The 23,627-nt window shown below is 41.8% G+C and overlaps 1 protein-coding gene across 3 annotated transcripts in view; it reads right to left on the bottom strand.

The window, feature by feature from the left end:
* LOC311520463 (uncharacterized protein) overlaps positions 1-20,211 on the bottom strand; it is a 46,101-nt gene extending 25,890 nt beyond the window's left edge. The window contains exons 1-4 of one of the 3 annotated variants that reach the window (XM_084627919.1): positions 20,108-20,211; positions 13,796-13,876; positions 11,007-11,057; positions 10,222-10,402 (exon numbers count right to left, since the gene is read on the bottom strand). In XM_084627919.1, coding sequence (XP_084484045.1) covers positions 10,222-10,402; positions 11,007-11,057; positions 13,796-13,804 — 241 coding nt within the window. In that variant the 5' untranslated portion in view covers positions 13,805-13,876; positions 20,108-20,211. Of the gene's footprint in view, positions 1-10,221; positions 10,403-11,006; positions 11,058-13,795; positions 13,877-15,450; positions 15,919-20,107 lie in introns of those variants that run through there. The other 2 variants (XR_014711602.1, XR_014711603.1) reach the window with 2 other exon arrangements.
* Positions 20,212-23,627: the final 3,416 nt, after the last annotated feature.

The raw sequence follows: 23,627 nt of genomic DNA, 5'->3' as shown, positions 1-23,627 counted from the left end.
AACCCGGCCCTTGTTGCTGCCAACTCTGACGGGCAGAAGGGTTACACAAGCACTTATAAACACAGTAAGTTCAGAGTTAGTGTTAAATTTACAAGATATCCAAACATGTTAAGATGTGGAAATGCACAGTTAAGGCACCCAAACAACCTTAACTATGCCTTGCACTTTCAAGAAACAGTATGAAACACTTTCAAGAAAACAGTATGAAACAATCTAACGTGTCTTTTAAAAAGATCAGTTCAATTTGAACTGGGACCAAAGAGCTAATATGCATTAACCAGAATTGTGAGGTTATTGCATTGGAAATTTTTTAAAATTCAGCACTTCATAGATTCTACAGAAATATTTGAAAAGCTATGGGATTTCTTTAAAAAAAAACAAATTTTCTCCAGTTTATTACATACCTTCAAATAAAACAGATTTAAAATTAAATTGATCCAGTACTGTGTATGTAATTTTTCCCTATGTTCATCTTCCCTTGAAATTTCCCATCAGAGCTTTCAATTCCACTCACTTATTTTCCAAATCTCCTCAAAAGAGGATGCTTTTATTTCAAAATGATGTTTTGTGCTAGAATCAAGAGGTTCATACAGGGACAGATTTTTTGTGAGGGGGAATGGGCGGGATGGGAGAAGAGGCAGTGGGTATTGAATTAGTGTGAAAAGATTGTGTATTTATTGTTGTTAATCAATACAATGGTTGTGCAGTTAGTTCTGCTTCAGCAACCAAGAGGAACAAAAACTAGACAATGTATCAGGTCAGATTTTAAAATTTGTTGTAGAAGGAAATCTGCAAGTCAGTTTCAGTTGATAGCATTCTGTCAAAGTGCTCCATGCTGGGCTGTAATACTGGGATACCAAGATATGAAAGAAAAGGAGTACTTGTGGCACCTTAGAGACTAACCAATATGAAAGACAGACAAACCGATAATAACTAGTTTCAGAGTAGCAGCCGTGTTAGTCTGTATCCGCAAAAAGAAAAGGAGGACTTGTGGCACCTTAGAGACTAACAAATTTATTTGAGCATAAGCTTTCGTGAGCTACAGCTCACTTTATCCGATGCATACTGTGGAAAATACACAGATTTATGTACACAGAGAACATGAAACAATGGGTGTTACCATACACACTGTAACGAGAGTGAACAGGTAAGGTGAACTATTACCAGCAGGAGAGCGGGGGGAGGGGGGAAGAGGGGAACCTTTTGTAGTGATAATCAAGGTGGGCCATTTCCAGCAGTTGACAAGAACGTGTGAGGAACAGTGGGGCAGGAGGAAATAAACTCTCGTTACAGTGTGTATGGTAACACCCATTGTTACATGTTCTCTGTGTCTATAAATCTCCCCACTGTATTTTCCACTGCATGCAACCGATGAAGTGAGCTGTAGCTCACAAAAGCTTATGTTCAAATAAATTTGTTAGTCTCTAAGGTGCCACAAGTACTCCTTTTCTTTTTATAATAACTAGCTACATCACATAAGGAATTCTACATAGTGTGCATCACATTTACTTTATTTTTATTTATTTGGCTTTTGCATTGCTCTCTGAAACAACCTTGGGTTCTGCTCAGATAATGTAGGGCCAGATTCTCCCTTGCACTGAGCAGTTTATAGTTCCTCATTCTTTGGGCCAAGCTACCTGGCTCTAGTGTGAGTTAGAGCATCAATGGGGTTGCAACCTTACACTAGATGGGCAAATCCCTAATGAGCCACATGGCAGCTGAGACTCAGCAGAACACAGCTATGCTTCACACCCGACCCAACCATCTATCCACTCAACATCCCCTGTATGCTGAGTTGGGAGGAGTGATGCATGCAAGAGATAACTAAGCTGGCTTTATGCCATCTGAACGCTCCTCCCTGTTGGCTCCTGATTTTGACTGGCCAGACATAGTCAGATTGCAACTTCTTGGCACTGTTTGAGTGGTACCAAGTAGCTGGGTCAGAGGAGATAAGAATGTGAAGGTGATAATGGAATGGGGTGAGTATTGTGAAGTTGCATTTGAAACAAAGCAGGGAAACTTCAGTACTGAAATCTGACCAATTAAAGTGCATGTTGAATGAGGCAGACCACACTGAACTGGATAGAGCTTTCTTCTGTTGGCTAGCAAGTCATTCCACAAGATGGAATTTCTTTACTATTTCCCTCCTTATTACAAAATAATAAATTAAAAAGAACTAAGAAATGCCCTACATCAGAAGAATGCTAAAGTTATAAAATTAAGTTCTCAGAAGTCTGGAAAGGCCAAGGTTAAAGCTGCCCACACTACTTTAACTCTGTCTCCTTGAAAATATGCATTCCAAGCCAATCTTTATGGTACATGGCCACGTGCTATTTTTCCCAGAGAACACCTGCCTTACTCGGTGCAGCGGGTGGATGGCTCTCAGTGAATGAGCTAAGGAACCACGTATTGGACAGTGAGGACAGAAAATAAACATTGAACAGCTGTCTCATTCAGTACGCTCCATCCAGATTGCAAAGTGAAGGAGGCAGAGGTCCGACAGAAAAAATGTGTTATGCTGGAATTAAAGACTGTATTGTAATGCTTGTGCACAAAACAGCAGAGTTAAGGTTTCCATAGCAACCTTGACTTTAACATTCAAGACTTCTGAGGACTTCATTTTTCAACTTTATTCTTTAGAATGGAATCTACTCCAGGCCCTTTCCTGTAGCATGTTGGATGCGATCAATCTCCATGGAAGTCCAGGAGAACTGAGAATGATCTGCACTTTGCAGGATTGGGTCCTCAGTCCGGGAGGTGAAAATTCAGAGCTTGTACCATGTGAAAAGCATTGATTTGCAGTTTTAACTACTGGATGAACAATACAAAAATTTTTTTTCTGGGGTGAGGGGGGTGGGGTTATTGCTCATTTTTCAAGCTACTGTACCATACACTAAAGATTAGAAATGTCACAGTTTTGAATAAAGTCTTTCAGCGAATGTCCCAGTTCAGATCAATGTTTTGTTCCTGCTCAGATTAGACACCACTTCTCAGAAAGGGCAGTGTCTGTGCTGAAATTCACCAGTGATCCACAGAATCAACGATAATATGAATTAGTTATAAATTAAATATGCCACAGCTACATCTGGGTTTCTGGTGAATGGCTGACTTGCTATGTGACAGGAATCTGTTGTGAAGCAAGTTATATTGTCCAGTTGCACTAGCGGTATTGGGACAATTGCCGAAGACTACAGTGCAAAGGCATTAGTTCTAGTGAGAACTGCTTGCTGGTGATAGTCTAGCATTCCAGGACCAGCAATAGTGATTGTAGAGGAAACAGCAGGAAAATATTAATCTTCTGCTGAATGGCCACGTGAGCTCACTGTCCAGAGACAAACTCCCTGGTCTTCTTCACCTATGTGAAGGAGTCAGAATAAAGCTTTCACCCAGGACAATGCACCCAGAAAAAAGGAAAAATAATAATACTAATTTAGTTCGGCTCCTAGGGGACCATAAAAAACTGTCAGAAGTAGAAGTAATTTGCATATTTTTTTTCTTTCCTTCTCACCAGAATAACCTGGGGTAAAATCCTGGTGTCAATCTGTCCTGCAGTGGCTCAAGAGCATGCATACCAATCTCAGAGCAGACTGTTAAGAGCCATGGCATAATTAGTTGTGAGTTCTATACTTAAATTTCACCAACCAATTATCAAGTGGAAACTCCTCAGGCAGTATAACATCCTTAATATGGAGTCACAGAGAGTCCCCTTGGGTACTCTGGTCTGTTTTGCCACCCAGGTGAGTTTGCCTTTGTGATAGATAGTCCCTTATACCATGAATCACAGCCACAGGTGCTGGAACTAGGGGTGCTGGGACACCACCTGGCTTGAAGTGGTTTCCATCATATAAAGGGTTTACAGTTTGGTTCAATGGCTCTCAACATCCCCCTACTATACAAATTGCTCCAGCTCCCCTGATCACGGCAATATTCTGGTTACTCCCATTCCCAACAGACCAGTCACTTTCCACAAGTCAATTGCACTTTAGATCTCACACCAAAGACAACACTTGTAGCCAATCCTATAATAAACTAATTAAATATTTAGTTTATAGGAGAAAGGAAAAGAGAGTTATTTACAAGGTTAGAGCAGGTAAACACATATAGACACAAATTAGTTCCAAACTTGAGTTTCAAAAGGTAATAGAAACTTCTATAATAAGCAAGCTCTATATGTCATTTAGGTCTAATACAGACCAAGCACTGGGGATCTTTTGCTTATGCCTAGTAATCCTAGCCGCCCAGAGTCCAAGCAGCAGAAAGGCCCAGTTCCTTCTTGTTAGGGGGGTTTTATTTCCCCTTTGCCCCCGTTCTGATTCGAGCTGTAAACTCAGCCAATGGGAGGAATTCATTTGCGAGATTCATCTTCCTGGCGGGTGGGGGACAGTAAACAACAAAATCTTTTGTCCTCTTTAATACTCCACTCTAGCCCATGATGTCGATGGGCCTTCCTTGTCAGGCACCACATAACATCTTCTGTTGGAGACCAGCATGTCACACTAGTTAATGTCTTTCTCCTGGCTGATGAGGTACACAGTTACAAAGGTTTACAGTGCAAATGCTCAAATATTGCCTTACACTATGGAATACAAATATTATAAGTGAGCTCACTTATGCAGTGATATAATATCTTAACACTTACCATTCTTATAATTCTAATCCCTGTTTTAACAATACTAACACAGGTGTGCCAGACTGATTCAGGCTATGTACTTGTCAGCGTTCAACCGGGTCATGGGACATTGGCCTGAGCTGGAACCTGGTCAGCCAGCAACACGCCTGACACTATTGACGTCACTAGCAAAACTCTTATTGACTTCCCGGGGTCCAGGACTTCACCCCAAGGATTGAATGGACTGAACAACTCACCTACCCCTACCTGTAATGCCTTCTGATCTGGTTTGAGGCATAGGAAGTCAGCGTGGGGACGCTTGTACAGCTGCTATCTCTGGATAAATAGTGGATTTCAGTCCCCAGGGATGTAACTCCAAACCTTTTTATTAACAACAAGGGCTAAAATCACTTACTTTGGGGTTGGGGCGGGGAGGGGAAGAAATACACTCACAGTGAATGCATGTGTGAGAGTCTGTGTGTGAAAGAAAGCGGGAAACACTGAGAATACACCTTCAAGCAGTGCTTTATTTGTAATGAAAGAGGTACTGGGGCTCAAGCAATTTTTTTACTTTCATACCTGAGGCGACAAGCCCAGAGGCGCCGGGGCTCTGAACTGCTAAGCCCAGAGGTGCCGGGGCTCAGCTCTGGCAAGCCCTGGCACAAATTAAGCACTTCCTCTAATCTTAAAAACATATTGGGATTACAGAGATCAAACTGCTTCAGCCAGTGGGACTCTGTACAAAGGGCACAGCATGAGGTTGGAAATGCTAACTAAAATCTACAGTGTCAATCTAGGTGTTAAAAGAAAAGGAGGACTTGTGGCACCGTAGTGTCTCTAAGGTGCCACAAGTCCTCCTGTTCTTTTTGCGGATACAGACTAACACGGCTGCTACTCTGAAAACTAGGTGTTAAGATGGGTAAGGACAGAACCCAACAGCCCATAGTCTGACATGGCATAAAAGCTGTCATCAAAGGTAAAGCATCCAAGTGTGAAATCTTCAATAAGCACAGGAAACAGAATGCAAAAGAACCATTGAAACCCACATGAGATTCTTGATTGATGGTGGTGGTTGATGCAGCTCTATCTGAATTAACAAAGGCTATTACTCAGATATTCATAGACTTGTAACACTATTCCTGGTACAAGTTTTAAGATATTGCAACAGAAAGTAGCAGTTTTACTATTCCTCTCAGTTTTTCACTTGTACATGAATGCAACAAAACAAAGATAAACTGAACTAGTACAATTATTTTAATCATCTTGCATGATACTGTGTTATATGTGACTGTATCTAATTGGAATAAAATGTGTAATAATACATTGGATAATTTGAGATTGGCATACACTTTTTCTATCTCATACACACACACTCGTGTTCATTGTCACAAGATACTACAAATCTACATGTAAGGCTTTATTAAAAGAAATTAACTATATAATATTGCATTACTAAGGAACAGCATGTGACTATGTAATAAGACTAACCAGGAATAATGTGCATGCAAAAGAGGACAGAGTTCAGTTGCACCTATAATCTTAACTTAATTTCCTGACTTTTGAGTGCTTCACTTTGCAGCCTTACTGTTCTTCGAATGCAGTGAGTGATACTAATGGAAGTCTATAAGGTGTATATGTTCTACAAGTTATCGTACAGCCATTGGGTTGCACTGACAAACTGAACCTCACAAAGGAAGTCTGATGCTATTCCAAATAGAACCGTATCTCCTGACACATGGGACAGTGCCTTCCTCCTCCTCTCTTAGCCAGCTCTTTGATGGTTAACTTTACACCAGCAAGCCCTTTGAGGCCATAAATTTAATGAAGGGAAAATTTAAAAAAGGGATTGGTTGAAAGCACATTAAATGACAATCTCTATCTACTTATGAGGACTGCACTATTCTTATTCCAAGCATATGCCACTAGATGAGTCAAAGTTTCCTTGCTTTCATCATCTGTCTTCTTCTGGACACTTTTGCTGCTGCCGGACAGCGTGCTGGATTCACACCACAATCCCTCAGTTAGCCACTTAGGGTATGTCTACACTGCAATTAAACACCCCTGGCTGGCCCATGTCAGCGACGTGGGCTTATGGGGCTGCGAGGCTATAAAACTGAAATGTAGACGTTCAGGTTTGGATTGGAGCCTGGGTTCTGACACCAGGCAAGGGGAGGTGGGTTCCAGAACGAAAGCTCCAGCTCAAGTCCAAACATCTACACCACAGTTTTACAGTCTTGCAGCCCAAATCCCATGAGCCCAAGTCAGTTGACATGGGCCAGCCATGGGTGTTTAATGGCCGTGTGGACATACCCTTAGACTTTCCTCTGTCTTACTCCTCCTTTGCACCAAATGTCTTTTCTTATGATGTGGTGTTTGTCTTTCAAATGGCACTTTTTTTGAAGTGGATTCAGTGTTCATAAAAGGTGTCAGTCTGACATCTCTGGAAACTGAAATCCTCTAGTTATGTACTGGAGCAGTCCATGACTGCCAGGAAGAGTGCCAGTTGGGATGCTGGATGGGCTTTCTAATGAGGTCACCTGCCCACTAGGAGCTGGATGGAAACCATTAGCTAGGGGCTGCTGTGATTAGACGACAGCAAGATCTAGAAACAGTCTATTGTTATAGCGGTACCTGGAATTTGACAAACCAAGGCTACTTGGATGACATTTTAGAAGGCGATAGAAGAAAAACTGCTGCAGTATCATTTTCCTGCTCCAATCAGGTACAAACTTCAAGAGCCTCAGTGTGAGAAGAGGCAGAGGAAATTGAAAATCCAACATTGAAACAGAGTAAAAGTACAAATGTTTCAAATGTGATGGGTAACTATGGAAACAAACATTCAAACAGCATACCCCTCTAAGGGCGAGGAACAATAAAGAAAACAAGCCAGCTCTATTTGAATTTTAAAACAAAACAAAACACATATTGTCCTCCCTACCAAGCCTTGCCGTTGGCTACATAACACTATATATACGGTTAGTGCACATGCGATTGAGATAATCAGGCATCTATTTGAAAAATAAAGAGGGTTTCTTGAAATCAAGCTTCTATTTTAGATACTTCACAGTTAGCTTAAAGTCAGGGTTCAGATCTGCAGCCCTCTGTCATATCTGTAGTTTGATTAACTTAATGAAATAAAAAAATGAACAGTTGGAAAGATATAAACTAGGCCAGTGGTTCTCAACCTTTTTTGGGCTCAGGACCCATTTGTAAATGTTTATGGCCTGTTGCGATCCAGCAAATAGTCTGGGGGTAGAGGCCCTGGGGTGATTTTGGTTGTGTCCTTCCCCTCAAAGGGGGTTGGGTCCTGCCCACCACTCACCCCACAGTGACGACTCCTGCAGCTCCTGTGCTGTGGGGCTGGCTGGGCTTGGCTCTCCACTCCAGGCATTGCATCCTCTGGGATTGCAGCGCCACTCAGGTTTGGCCCTGTCTCCCTGACTAGACCAAATTTGTGTGATCTGGCTCATGGGGTTGCAGGGCCACTCACTCAAATTTGGCCTACCTGGACTCCTGTCATCATGACGGCTGGGCCAAACCTGAGTGGCGCTGGGACCCCAGAGGCTGCAGTGCCTGGAGCAGGGAGGTGAGCCCTGCCAGCTCTGTGGGACAGGAGCCACAGGAGTTGCCACACGACCCTTTGAAACATTCTGGCGACCTAATTTTGGGTCGAGCAATCCTGAGCTAGAATTCAGTTCAGAACAGTGTACTAGAGAAACCCACTTCTTGCCTAAGATACTGAAGAGGAGTCCAGTGACTGATAGCATTGAAAGCCGTACTGAATAAAAGAAATGGAGCCAGAGGCACAAAGCAGGCCATTAACTGGGGCAGTCTTGTTATTACAAAAGAATTATTATTGTTTGTATTACCCAGCATTTTGTATGTCAAGAATGAGGCCCCATTGTGCTGGGTACTGTATAAACACTTAGTAAGAGAGAGTCTTTGCCTCCAGGAACTCTAAATAAACAAGACATGCAAAGGGTAGAGGCCAAATGGATTTGCTTTACATGTATATATAACATAAAATTGTACTGTACTGGATGTGAATTGTACTGTACCGGATGTGAATTCTCTTTAATAAATTTTTTGAAGAATGTGAGTCATTGTTAAGATGTGATTCGTCTGAGTCCTTTTGTATAGTGAAGGCTATGAGTTATGCCCAGCGGCTCTAGTGCGCACAATGCAACAAGCTGCAAAGATATTCCATAGAGTGCCTAGACTGTGCTATAGTACAGGGTGTTCTGGGTAGGGATGAAGACAGCCAAACAAGGTACATGGGAGAAATGGGTTGTGACCTGAATTTTAATAAAAAAGTTGACCAGACTTGCCAAGTCTTGTGCTTTTCTTCACGTGAAAAATCAATTCCTTGTCTGCTGACAATCTAACACTATGGTGTGTATAGTTCCCAGCTGTGCCAGACACATAGGGTATCTCTATACTGCAATAAAACATCCTCAGCTGGCCCACGTCAGCTGCCTTGGGCTCGGACTGCAGGGCTATAAAATTGCAGTGTAGACATTCAGGCTTGGGCTGGAGCCCAGAGTGTGTGACCTTCTCCAGTCACAGGCTCCCAGAGCCCAGGCTCTAACCTGAGCCCAAACCTCTACACTGCAATTTTATAGCCCCACAGCCCACTCCCCATGAGCCTGAGGCAGGTGACATAGGCCAGCCATGGGTGTTTAATTGCAGTGTAGACATACCCTCAAAGGTTAACAGGGAAACTAGCTGCCTCCTCACCTGGAGCTGATTGGTGGCCCTGCAGCTGGTGGGGAGATGAAAAGGCTACAGGTGGGAAGGAAGGGGTAGCTGCAGCGAGGCTGAAGAGTCATTGAGAGCATGGGCCTTCAGCAATGGAGTGGTGAGAAGCCACCCAGGTAGCCAGATCTCCAGAGGAAGAGGATCACAGAGTGTGAGTCTGGGAAACAGCCTATTAGGGAGGCAGCGAGGAATTGGGGGTATCTGTTTTCAGCTGCTGTGGACAGGATTCTGGGATAGGAACCTGGAGGAGTGGTTGGAGCTGGGTTGGAAGCTGCTGGAGTGGTGGGGGCTGGGTTCCCCTGTCAACCCTAGCAGAGGGATTATTATCCCCTGCCGAGCAAGGGGCCTCAATCCCAAGAGATCTGAGTTTGTGGACCCTTTGCTAGGGTTACTGGCCTGCTGACTCACTAGACTCCTTACCCCCTCTCTAAGAAGGGAGAGACTATTGGTTTTGGCTGTAAGGCTGGAGTCATAACAAGGAACTACCAGGTGGGGTTAAATGGTGATTGGCTGAACAAAAAGGGAAAACTGAGGTAGATTCTCCATAACACCTGCTCAGGTGTGTGTGGGGGGGGACAGTGGAGGTGAAAGCACCCCTGGACAAGCACCAATAATGGTGTCGGCAGGAAATGGGGGTGTCCTTTTGAGTCAACACCGAACTAGTCCTCCCAGCATGATGCTGTCTTTGGACGAGTTGTAAAATGAAAGTCCTGACCACTTGTCTTCAAGACCCCAATGGTACATTTCATAAGAGTAGTGTCTTCCGCCTGGTGTCCTGGCCAAACAGCAAGTCAGATAATTGTGTTCTGCCCTCCTAAATTCCCTCTTACTGTTTCAGTGTTACGTGTACTCACCACTTGGACAATTAAATGTCAGGCACCATTCTGGATCTCTCGCTCCGCACTGAATCTCAGGGTGCTGGCTACTACGACTTCCATGTGCTCCAGAAAGATTGACGTTTTTTCTTGAATGTGACACTGCCGCAGTCACTAACTTCTTTGTCACCTCCTGGCTCAATTGGAGTGTCCTTTGAAACTGACCAAAAAGATGCAGAAGTTGCCAAACATGGTTTCACAGCTGCACTTGGTATAAGAGCAAGGGAATTGGCAGCATGCATCTTTTGGGACACCTCTCTAGGTCCTCAGATCCAGACTATAGCTAAAACTTGCTGATTCTTTCTGGATAACATCTCTAAGTTATGGCCTTTCCTATCCATCCACATAGCTACCACTGTTGTTCGAGATGTCCTCATTTCTCAGCTAGATTACTGTGACATCCTTCTCTCTGGCCTTGACAAATGTAGTCTTGCCCAACTCATATAAACTCAGAATACTGCTGCAAAGATCACATCCCTCACCTGTCGCTTTGACTACACCACCCTCTCTTTGAATCCCTCCACTGGCTTCCACTTCTCTATCGCGTCAAACATAAGCTGTTTGTGTTTACTTTCAAGGCCCTCCACAGTCAATCCTCACCCTCCCTATCAAATTTCACTCACGGTCGATGCCCACCTCTGATTGGTCCATGGCACCAGCATCCACTCCCCACATGCTACGTTTTCAAACAAGCTCCTTTGTGCTTTCTCCCGTACTGCCCCTCATGCTTGGGAGGAACTCCCTGTAAGCATGCACAGAACTACCTTATTATCCACCTGCAGATTCCTCCTCAGAACTCCTGTTTTCCATGATGCCTACAAAAAACATGACAATGGTTAGGCTGTTGGTGTGCAGAGACGGCTAACTATCATGGTCTTGTCTCACTGATGTCTTGTACGCTCCTGTCTGTCTGAATCAGTCTGACTCATTTTTTATATTTAGATGGTAAGCTCCTTGGGAAAAGGACCATCTGTTTGTACATCGCCTAGCACAATGGGGCCTCAATCCGTGACTAGAGCTCATAGATGATACAATAATACTGCTACTAATAACAGGACAAAGTGTTTCACTTAAGTGTCAAGTCTGTTACTGCCCACTGATGGAATTTCAGTATCTTATTTAATTAACTTATATTTCAAATTCTTTTCATTGAGTGATTTTTGTTTGTTAAAATAGCATTTTTTTTCAGGCAAAGAATTCAATTTTATAGCTGCACAGACACAGTCTTGAACTTCACTGCAAAATCATTTCTGATGGCCAGACATTTTTTTTTTTGGAGACAATTACACACTGTTTAATAAGCACTCAGGTATTGAGTTTGTTAGGAGAGGATGCACAGCACTCTTACTAATTTCACAAGCACTTAGCTCAGTCTGACCCCGCTCTGACTTCTGCAAGCATCCAGTTCATGCTAGACATTCTGAGAGGCTTAACACAGCATTGGTATAGAAACCACCACTCTTAAACATTTTTTTTAAATCACTTTTACTAAGATCCTCAGTTTCAGAGTAGCAGCCATGTTAATCTGTATTCGCAAAAAGAAAAGGAGTACTTGTGGCACCTTAGAGACTAACCAATTTATTTGAGCATAAGCTTTCATGAGCTACAGCTCACTTCATCAGATGAATCAAATAAATTGGTTAGTCTTTAAGGTGCCACAAGTCCTCCTTTTCTTTTTGTGGATACAGACTAACACAACTGCTACTCTGAGACTCTGAAAGACATTCTTCAGTAACTTGGGGGGAGGAGGAGTGTTCATATTCTGTGTAACATGACCCCTGTGCCCAAGTCCCCCAGAAGGGTTGTTCCTTCAAACCAGTACAAAATTCCTCTGAGCCATATTGGCTTCTGGCATAGTATCAGCAAGAAACTGAACAAAATGTATGAACATAGCATTAGTCCACAGCTTGGTTAGTGACAACAAAAAAGCTATTTTTTAAAATGTTCCAAGGTTGGCACAGAAAGCAGACGAACAAGAATAGCTGTCATATAGATACAGTGAGAAGTATAATTCTGCCAGAGCTTCAATGGGAGCAAGATCTGGCCCCAAATCTCTACGTTTTGATTTCTGATTATCCATCATTCATGGATTCCTATATGTAGCTTGCCTAAGTCTTTTGTGCTGAAGCACTACCTGAAAACATATTTTCCCTACCGCCTCCACTCCCCATCCCCGCACCTAGTGTTTGGCTTGGAAAGGAGTTAGTGCTTCTCTAAATTCTCTCCATTTTGCATGTGTTCTTTGGCTTAAACATGGGAAGAACAACACGTAGTATGTTTATAGAAGTCCAAGGCCAAAAGGGACCATTGTCAGACTAGATGATCACCTCCTGCATAGCACAGGCCACAGAACTTCCCCAAAATAATTCCAACAGCACATCTTTTAGAAAACCATCCACTCTTGATTTAAAGTTCTCAGAGATGGAGCATCCACCACCTTGGTAAAATTGTTCCAAATGTTAATTACCCTCACTGTCAAATTCCGACCTTGGTTCCGGTTGGCGTATGTCTAACTCCAACTTCCAGCCATTGGACTATTATACCTTTCTCTGCTAAATTTAAGAGCCCATTTTAAATACTTAGACTGCAATCAAGCCACCGCTTAGACTCAGAGAGCTCAATATATTTTAATTTAGCAAAGAAGGCTATCCCTTTAATCTAATCCTTTAATCATTCTCACATGGCTCCTCTTCAAACCCTCTCCAGTTTATCAACATCCTTCTTGATTTGTTGGCACCCGGACTAGACACAATATTCCAGCAGAGGTCGTACCAGTGCCAAATACAGAGATAAAATAACTTCTCTACTCCTACTTGAGATTCTCTTGTTCATGCATCCCAGGATTGCATTAGCTCGTCTGTCCACAGAGTCACATTGGGAACTCAAGACAGCTGATTATCTACCACAAACCCCAAATCTCTTTCAGAGTCACTGCTTCCCAGGATAGTCTTCCATTCTGTAAGTATGACCTACATTCTTTGTTCCTAGATGGCTACATTTACATGTAGCCATACTAAAACATATATTGTTTGCTTGCATCCAGTTTACCAGACAATTCAGATTGCTCTGAATCAGTGACCTGTCCTCTTCATTACTGACCACTCCCTAATTTTTGTATCATCTGCAAACTTTATCAGTGATTATCAGTCACTTATAAAAATCTTAAACCGTGTAGGGCCAAGAACCAATCCCCATGGAATCCCTCTGGAAACCTGTTTGACAATTCCATGTTTACAGTTACATTTTGAGACCTATCAATTAGCAAGTTTTTAATCCATTTAATTTATGCCATCTAGTTTTTTCATCAAAATGTCATGTGGTACAAAGTCAAATCCCTCACAGAAGTCTGAGTAGGTTATGTCAACAGTATTACCTTTATCAACCAAACTTGTAATCTCATCAGGAAACACAAGTTAGTTTGATAGGATCTATTTTCCATAAACCTATGTTGACTTGCATTAATTACATTACCCTCTTTTAGTTCATTATTAATGAAGTCCCATATCAGCCACTCAATTATCTTGCCTACCACTGATGACAGGCCTAGAGTTACCTTGGTCATCCTAGTTATCCTTTTAAAAAAATTAGCATAACTTTAGCTTTCTTCCAGTCTTCTGGAACTTCCCCAGGGGTTCTAAGACATAGTGGAAAAAGCAACATTAGTGGTCCAGCAAGCTCTTCAGTCAGCTCATTTAAAACTCTTGGATGCAAGTGATCTGGACTTGCTGATTTTAAAATGTTTACTTTTGGTAGCTTCTGTTTAATACCCTCCAGAGATGAGTGGAATGGAAAGAGTTTTATCTGCCCCCCACCCCCAATACAGAACAGCTATATATCATTTCTGCCTTTTTCTGCATTATTATTGATCATTCTACCACTTCCATCTAGTAATGGACTAATACTATTGTCAGGAGTCTTTTTGTTTTCAATATATTTTTTAAAAAACCTCCTTATTGTCCTTAAGTCTGCTGGTTATAGACTCCCCCCTTTTGTCCTTATCAATTTTCTACAGTCCCTAACTTCTGACTTCTATTCATCACTATCAACTTCCCCTTTCTTCCATTTGTTGTATATTAATTTGTATACTGCCTTCACTTCCCCTCTAAACCAGGTTGGATTTTTAATTATTATGGCCTTTTTTCTTTTTTCTTTTTGGGGGGGGAGGGGCATCTAATAAAATGTTCTTAAATCATTCCAGCTATCATTCACTTTTTTCTGATTAAATTCTTCCTCCCAGCTAACTTGGCTCATAATTGTTTTCAGCTTGTGAAACTGGCCTTCTTAAAGCACTAAGGACATATTACTGTTCTGGACTTCATTCTGTTTGCACATTATAAATGTAATCAAGTCATGATCACTTGTACCTAAGCTAACATTAACTTTTAGTTCCTCTTTATCAGTTAGGAGTCTATTAAAGAATTCCCTTGTGTTGGCTGTAACGCTTCTTGAATTAAGAAACTGTCACTTCTAATGTTAAATATTCCAATGATGTTTTAGTACTGGCTTATGTCATTCAAACTGAAGTCCCCATGATCACGCAGCTTTTCCCCCCAACACATTATAGATAGGTCCATAGGAAGGCAGTTATCCTTTTCCCTATTATGATTTGGTGGTCTATAGCAGACACCAACCAACTCCATTTTGGGCTTTCCGTGTTAGGACATTGATACATAAGCATTCAAATGACTTTCTTCTGAATGATCAGTGATTCAGAAATAGGGAATGCCATTTTTGACAGACGGCCTCTCCCTTCCCCTTTTGCCCACTTGATCCTTCCTTCATAAACAGGTTTTTAACCACTGATTTTGGTCATTCCTATTGTGCAAATCATCCCACCAGGTTTCAGTAATACCAACTAGACTGAAATTATACTCATAAATGAGCAATTCTATTTCCTCTTGTTTGTTACCCAGGCTCCTAGCATTGGTGTATAGGCAACTCAGTAATTCCTTTTCTTCTTGTCCTTTTGGTTCCTTGATTAATTTTGTTTCAAATTTTCTTGTTCTGAATGCTCATATCATCCCTCTTTTTACCCTCCCCTCTTGCTATTAGGTTACCCCCATCCTGACTATTCTAGCTAGCCTTCCCTGAGGAATTTGGTCCCTCTTCTATGGCGCTAGAGGCCATCCAAACTATACAGCCCCCCTCTGCATGGAAATTAGAACAAATGTTCCACAAAATCAAAACTCTCCTTCGTACACCACTTACCTAGCCAGAAGTTCATGTCCAGAATCTTCAAATATCCTTTAGTCTTAGTTTCAGCCAGAATTCTTTGTTTTATAGTGTGTGGGCTTTTGTTTGTTTGTTTTGTTTTTTGACATGCAACTCAAGAGATCTTAGATTCAGTCTCTTTTATTCTCTTTGTAAAGGTGTGGGCAGTCCCTGCACGCTCCCTTGTGGCTCAGTGTGGCACTGCCGGTGTGTTCCACCTTAATTTCCCCAAGTGGAGCAGCAATAGATTCATCTTAATAGCCCAGGGAAAGGAAAAGCCAAAACACATTAACCAAATGCCAGGTCACCTTTTAATAAGGTTTCAGGACAGCAGTCCTACAACAACCACTTCATCAGCACGGTGGCTCGGAGCTCCCAAATAACATTCCCAAACCCAAGTCTGAGTCAGCTACCTGAAAGAAAAACCACCACATACTACAGCCTTCTACCTCATCTCTCTCCTTAGCTTCCTGTTCCTGTATTTAAATAGCTTAGCGGCAGGCTGGAGTCTACAGCCTGTCCTTTAAAGGGGTAGTACACTTTTTCTCCCATACATTTTCATACTCGTATATTACTATTTATTGAATCTTCCACTAGCCATAATGCATTTAAAAAAAACCTCAAAAGGCCATTTGTTCTGGTAGCTTCAGGGAGGCCAATTATTCTAGCACTTATTATTTGATTCTCTAGAATCTCCACTTTATTGTTTACAGTGTTCTCCTTGAGAGAGGCTGTATGGTGATGTGCTCTACTGGCACTTTCTACTTCTGCTCTTTTGGTCTCAGCAGTATCAAAAAGGCTGAACAGGTCAATCACCTGTGAGACTGGGGTGAAATCCTCGCCCCATCAAAATCTGTTTTTCAGCAGAGCCAGAATTTCACCCTCAGATTGTCAAAATTGGCATCTAGAAGTTCAGTTGCAATATGGATACTATTAACATTTGGCACTGTCTTCAAGGAGAATTTCCTTTAGTAGACTCGCTGATAAAACGTATTACTCCTGATACATTGTCTACAGTGTTGCACCTGAGGCAAAGATGACAAGCATGTAATTTTTCCCCCATCTTCCCATCTCTCTGGGTTTCTCTTAGCTTCTGTATTAATTTAGATAGAATACATGGACCCAAAGAGCTAACGGTGTTAACATGACCCTGTCACTGTCCAGCATTAAACAGTGTTAAACAAGGTTTGAGGTTTGATATACAGAGACCATAACCTGCTTAGTATTATGGCCATCACATCATCAAAAATCCTTCTTAACCTTTTATTAAAGATACAGAAAAGAGGAAAAACAGTTAAAGCTTTTGAAATGTAAAGTATTAAGTACAGTTTTCATTTTAACATCCTTGTTCCCTTTCTGTCTAGCTAGAGAGATACTTTTACAAGTGAAATCCCCTTTTGTTAAGTCTTTTTATATGGTAACTGTTCTTTTTTGGGGAAAAGAAAAAGGTAGGCTGGAACTGTTGTGTTTGTTGGCTTTGCTGTTCAGTCAATTCCATTCCCTAGCCTAGAGGATAAAAGACAAATGCACACAAGGGAAAAGACGAGAACAGCAAAGATAGAAGCTGCAGCTTCTATCTCTGGTATTGACTTTCTCTTGCAACCTCACGGCTGAAAAAACACAGGCCAGGTACACAGTTTTATCAGCCACTCCATAACCCAGCAAACTTGTACCAGTGTCGGGCTGTTTAGGGCATTGCTTCCAGTTGCAATTTCTGGTCATGGGCAGTGTTGCAAAATATATAGTCTTGGCTGGCTAAACCAAACATATTAAACAGGAAAAAGAATAAAGTGGGGAAGGAAAATGACATAGTGTGACTGAGTGACAGTCTCACATCTTTTTAGCTATCTATAAACCAAAAGGGATACATACAGGAAATGGAAGGAGGGGCATGTCACCCAGGAAGCATACATGGGAATAGCACAAGCATGGGAATAGCAACATCAGGAAAGCCAAGGCAAAGGAGTTACAGCTGGCAAGGAATGTTAGAGACAACAAGAAGGGGCTCTACAAATGTGAGACAAAGATCAGAGATGGTGTGGGTCCGCTGCTCAATGGAGAAGGTGAGCTGGTAACAGAAGCTAATAAGAAGGCAGAGCTGCCCAATGCCTACTTTGCTTCAGTCTTCTCACAAAAAATTACTGGATGACTAGCAAAGTTACCATAGACAATAAAAGGGAAGGGAGGCAGATTGGGATAAGTAAAAAATATGTCAGATCTTCTGAACAATTTGAATGAATTCAAATCAGCAGGGCCTGATGGTGTTCACTCCAGGGTACTAAAGGAATTAGCCAAAGAAATCTCAGAGCCACTGGCAATAATATTTGCAAACTCATAGATGACAGAGGTCCCAGAAGACTGGAGAAGGGCTAACATAGTGCCCATCTCTAAAAAGAAGGAGCCAGGAAACTATAGACTGGTCAGCCTGACTTCAGTATCTGGGAAGCTACTAGAGCAATGTATAAACATGCAATTTGTGAATACATGGAGGAGGAAGGGGTAATCACTAGCAGTCAGCATGAATTTACTAAGAAATCATGCCAAACCAGCTTGATTTCCTTCTATGACAGGATTGGGGGAATGTGGTGGATATAATATGCCTGGACTTCAGCAAGGCTTTTGGCACAGTCCCATGTGTCATGCTGGTAAGTAAACTGGAGAAATGTGGGCTCGGCGGAACTACCATTAGGTAGATACATAATTGGTTAAACAACTGCAAACAAAGAGTAACTATTAATTGAATGATGTCAGATTGGAGGGAGGTCTCAAGTTGGGTTCCACAAGGATTTGTCCTGGATCCAGTGTTTAACCTCTTTATTAAAGACCTGGATGTAGGAATAGAGAGCATACTGATCAGATTAGCAGATGACACAAAGCTAGGGGAGTTGCTGCTTGTCAAACACTCTGGAGGATACAGCTAAAGTTCAGAGAGATCTTGATTAAATTGGAGAACTGGGTGGTAGATAACAAAATGAAATTCAACAAAGACAAATGTAAGGTGCTACACTTAGGGAAGAAAAACCAAATGCACTAATATAGATGTGGGGGGATAACTGGCTTGGCAGCAGCACTGCTGCGAACAATCTGTGAGTTGTGGTGGATCACAATCTCGGCATGAGTCAACAATGCGATGCTGTTGTAAAAAGCCCCAAATGCAATTTTAGGTTGCATAGCATGCAAATCAGGGGACGTGATAGCACTGTTCTACTTGGCGCTGGTTAGGCCTCAGCTAGAGTACTATGCCCAGTTTCAGCCAACAATGTATAGAAAGGATGTAGAAAACCTGGAAAGAATCCATAAGTGAGTGACAAAGATGATCAAAGGGATGAAATACAAGCCATATGAGAAAAGGCTGAAGAAACTGTGTGTTTAGTTTGGAAAAGAGGATATTAAGTGGGGACATGATAGTGGTCTTCAAATACTTGAAAGGTGGACATAAAAAAGATGGATAAAAGTTGTTCTCTTGCCAAAAAGGGTAGGCAAGAGGCAATGAGTTCAAACTACAGCATAGCAGATTTAGATTAAATTTCAGGAAAAACGTCCTTACTGTATGAACAGTAGGAACCGACGGCCTAGGGAGGTTGTGGAAGCTCCATCACTGGAGATTTCCAAAAAGAGGCTGGATAATCACCTGTCTAACTCTGGGAGGAGGTTAGACAAGATGACCCTTGTGGTCCCTTCTAACCCTATAATTTTATCCCAGGTGGTATTTGGGATTTAGCCTGAGGTGGTGATGTCATCTGGCTCCCTCTCTCTGCCCTGACCTTGTCAGGACACTTCTCAGGATTAGGATGAAGAAGGTACAATGGCCTCATGTTCAATTGCAGAATCTGGTGCGGGCTGGCAGCCATGATGATGATTCCTCTTCTCTCCTCTCACAGTCAACTAGCATTTACCTCCCCCTACTAATCTTCTTTCCAAAAATCTTTTTTCTTGTAAGGACCCCAAAAAAGGAAGTGATGGGTGGAATAGCCCATCCCCTCATTACCTTGTCCACCAATAGGCTTAATTTCTGACACAACAGTTTTGGTTCATTGATTTCTAGTCCCACACATCTCTTATCACAGTCCTGGAGTTCCAAATTGACTTTTTTTTTTTTTTTGTCTCCCTTCCGCACCTTTCCCCATCAATATTTATTGTTAGGGGTTATTGTAACAGTTGACAAACTTTTATGCACTTTCCCACAGTCAGTTCACAGATGGGGTAAATTTGTAGGCCTAACTATTAAAAATGTCATCACAGTGATACAATTCCATTTTTCAAAAGACAAATGCAAAATTATTTGGTTCCCAAGTCTGTTAAATGGACCATGTCATGGTTCCCTGCAGCCTGGTCTCCAGGAAATCAACAGATTAACAAGTTGTTTCAGATGGAAACTGCCAATTCAGCTAAGCTTCGTGTTAAACCAATGTTTTGTAAGAGCTTGTTTTAAAAAGATAATGAAACCAGCTGTATTTCAAACATGAACCTCCTTTTGTGGCTTGTAGCTGGGGGAGAGAGAACCCTGCATGTGTCTTTTTGACTATAAAGTCAAGTGGATTTTTTTTCTTTTTTTTTTAAAAGCCAAATGCTAGCTTTCTTCCACATATGCCAAAATATCTGTAAAATGCAGGGGCTACGTACTGAACTAAGAAAATAAATGAAGCACAATTACCTTTGAATATGCAAGAGGGTGAATCCTAGTGGTCTCTGTCCTTGATTAATCTCCGTCAGTTAGCAACTTTTCTCTCTGTACAGCAGAGATCCTGGCAAGCTGCATCTACATAAAATGCTTCAGAGTAAAGGTCCAAGGAGGAGCATGAAGAACAGTCACGTGAAACAGTTCTGGTTAGCAGTTGCAAAATACATAGATGCAATGGGCAAAATAAGGATGTATCAGAGCACTGATTCTCCTCACCGTCTAATAATGCGGCTATAGAGAACATATGGTCTCAAATGAAACTGATTTAAAACCAAATTGCAAAATAGAAAGTGGATCAAACTCATTTTATGGAAAATATTCTGCAGATCACAATAATATTGAGCAGAACAAAGATTTCTACATATATTTGCAGAGAGTTAGGAGTTGATACAGAACATTTCTTTGACATCATAAAGTAGATTCCTTATTTATTAAAAATATAATTGGCTGATGTGGCATGCACTGTTCTTCCCATATGTTTTCAATAATATATAAACTGAAATCATGGGATACATGGAAAACAAAAAAGAAATACAATACCATGGAAACTGAACATAAAAAAAATCACATGGATACAACAGTTTTAAAACAATTATTGATAGACTTTGTTTGAGATTTCTAACCTGTATAAATCTTTGTTACACGGTCCCAATAGATTACAGCTCATCTTTGTTTGAATTTTTTTTGATGTTTCAGTTAAAACAAAACTTCTTCCCAGTGTTCAGGAGTTGGATGAACAAAGATCATTTAATTATACTAGTGCCCTAAATGGCCTTTCTGAAACTAAATTAACCAGTTTACCTACAAATATCAAACAATGACTTCAGAAAGATTTGTAAACAAGCTTCAAAAGTCTGTTTAAAAGTGAAAAGAAGCAAAGGTTTACTAACCATAAAGGGAAGAGTTTTATACTGCATGACATGAGTGACTTAATCACTGCACCTGATCTAGACAAACTTTACAGAGATTGTGGGGTTTTTTGTCTGTTTATGATGATGGCCTGAAGTCAGGATTAGTCTACCTGGCATTAAAAAACAACCAAACTTCTAATACTGGAGATTCCTGTAAAAAATATATATATATACTTATCATGTACGTCAACTGATGTACACTCCTGTTTACATGTAACTGCTCACCAAGTTGTTATGGAGGCACAGGTCAGGACAACATCTAGCTAAGTTTGAGGCACACATTCCCCAGTTAAACAGGAGGCTTAGATCTTTATTTTGTTAAGAACCTCATTGAAATGGAAATAAAAAATGAATCTGAGAATGTAAAGGGTGAGCACTATTTGACTTTTTAATTGGTAGTTTGATGGAAATTAAGTTGATACAGAGAGAATAATTTTTCCAAAATCACCCCTTTTTGAAGTTATTTCACCTTTTAAAAAACATCTGTTCTGGGATCTGTGCCCTGCTCCACATTTTGCTACTCGGGTACTAATTAATACAGTACTCGTTATAAATATGTAGTGTTTGTCTGTGGTGTGATTTGTTAAACCTTTTCCATAAGGGAAAAGAAATGCACCAATACGGATGTGACTGAGACCATGTCTAAACCACACAGTTAAGTCAACGTAAGTTACATTGACAATCATAAGGTGCTGTAATTACATCGCTTGTGCATGTTCACACAATGCTCCTTGTTTTGGTACAGCACATCCATAATTTGTGCTCTAGCACCAGCAGAGAGAGCAGTACACTGGGGGTAGCTATCCCACTGTGCAAATTGCCACCTTCTCCTGCTAGGAGTTCTGGTAATGGATCACAGTGCATCGTGGGGGTGTGATCACTACCCCCATTATGGAGTTTTCTCCATCCCATAATTCCAAGGGCTTCAGACTGTGTTTTGCACCGTTTTTCAGCTGCCCCTGTAACCTTTGCACCCACCATCTCTGCTTGAAAGCATGGATCCTGCACTGCTCCCCAGTCGTGTGATGAACATTATGAATACAAGACAACTGATCCACTGAACAGGAATCTATGCTGCCTGCCCTGTTGTGTGCCACGGAAAGAAACAATTCAAGATTATTGTTGGCATTTCCAGGACAGCTGCACAAGGTGGACCGTCGCTATTGGGCTCAGGAAACAAGCATCAAGTGGTGGGATCAGATTATGATGCAGGTATGGGATGACAAGTAGTGGCTGCAGTACTTTTGTATGTTCAAAGCCACCTTTCTTGAACTGTATGCGGAGCTCACACCTACCCTGTGGTGCAAGGACACCAAAATGAGAGCAGCCCTAAGGGTGGCAAAGCAAGTGGTGATAATTATGTGGAAGCTGACAACTCTAGACTGCTTCTGGTCAGTTTCAAACTGATTTGGAGTTGGAAAGTCCACCATGGGGGTTGCAGTGATGCAAGTGGGCCGGGCCATTAATCTCCTCCTGCTACAAAGGACTGTGATGCTGGGCAATGCGCAGGAAATAGCGGCTGGCTTTGCAGCAATGGAATTCCCTAACTACGTCAGGGCAATAGATGGCACGCATATCCCAATTTTAGCCCCAGACCATCTTGCGAGAACATCAACAGACAGGGCTGCTTCTCTATGGTATTGCAGGATCTGGGGGATCACCGGGATTGTTTCACTGACATCAGTGCGGAGTGGTTGATGCAGGATACGTGCATCTTCAGGAACGTGGCCTGTACAGAAAGCTGCATGCAGGGACTGACTTTTAAGACCAAAAGATTCCAATGGGAGATGTGGAAATGCCCATAAAGATCCTGGGAGACCCAGCCTACCCCTTACTCCTGTGGCTCATGAAGCCTTACACCAGCAGGAAGGAGCACTTCAACAACAGATTTAGCAGGTGCAGAATGACCATAGAATGTTCATCTGGCAGATTACAGGGTTGCTGGCACTGCCTTTTCGACAGTTTAGACCTCAATAAGGAAAATATTCCCTTGGTCATAGCAGCATGCTGTGCTCTGTATAACACTTGTAAGACAAGGGGCAAAAGTTTCTCCAGGGGTGGAGCATAGAGGTGGATAACCTGGCATCTGATTTTGAGCAGCCAGACTCCAGGGCTATTAGAGGGGCTCAACAGGGGGCCCTTCAAATCAGGGAGGCTTTGAAGCAGCATTTTGACAATGAGCCCCAGTAATGTGTCTCTTTGTAATGAATTGAGCTAGGCATTGTTTACTTGCCACCTTGAATAACCCTGGTAATAATTCCTGCCTGAGCGTTAACTGTAGTCTGTAAATGTATGAATTTCTGTTGCAACCACCCTGTGTAGAACACAAATAAAGAATCACTGTCTGTGTAAGACTAAATTATTATTAAACAGCAATACATGATTAACATTTCTTACAAGGGACATGACAATGAGCAGCACTCTCTGAAGTAAGTCCAGCTGTCATTATGGAAAATGTCCCTGGGGTGGAGTGCAAGGGGTACTGTGATGGGCCAGGAATGTGTCTGGGGAGGGGCAAGGAAGGCAGTTTTACAGTCAAGCACATATGCTCCACCTGCAGCATAATTAGAGACCTCAGCATC

The sequence above is a fragment of the Lepidochelys olivacea genome (assembly GCF_965140295.1).
Source record: "Lepidochelys olivacea isolate rLepOli2 genome assembly, chromosome: 5".
Classification (NCBI taxonomy): domain Eukaryota; kingdom Metazoa; phylum Chordata; order Testudines; family Cheloniidae; genus Lepidochelys; species Lepidochelys olivacea.
Note: the sequence above shows the minus strand (reverse complement) of the source record. Positions and strands in the feature narration are given on the sequence as shown.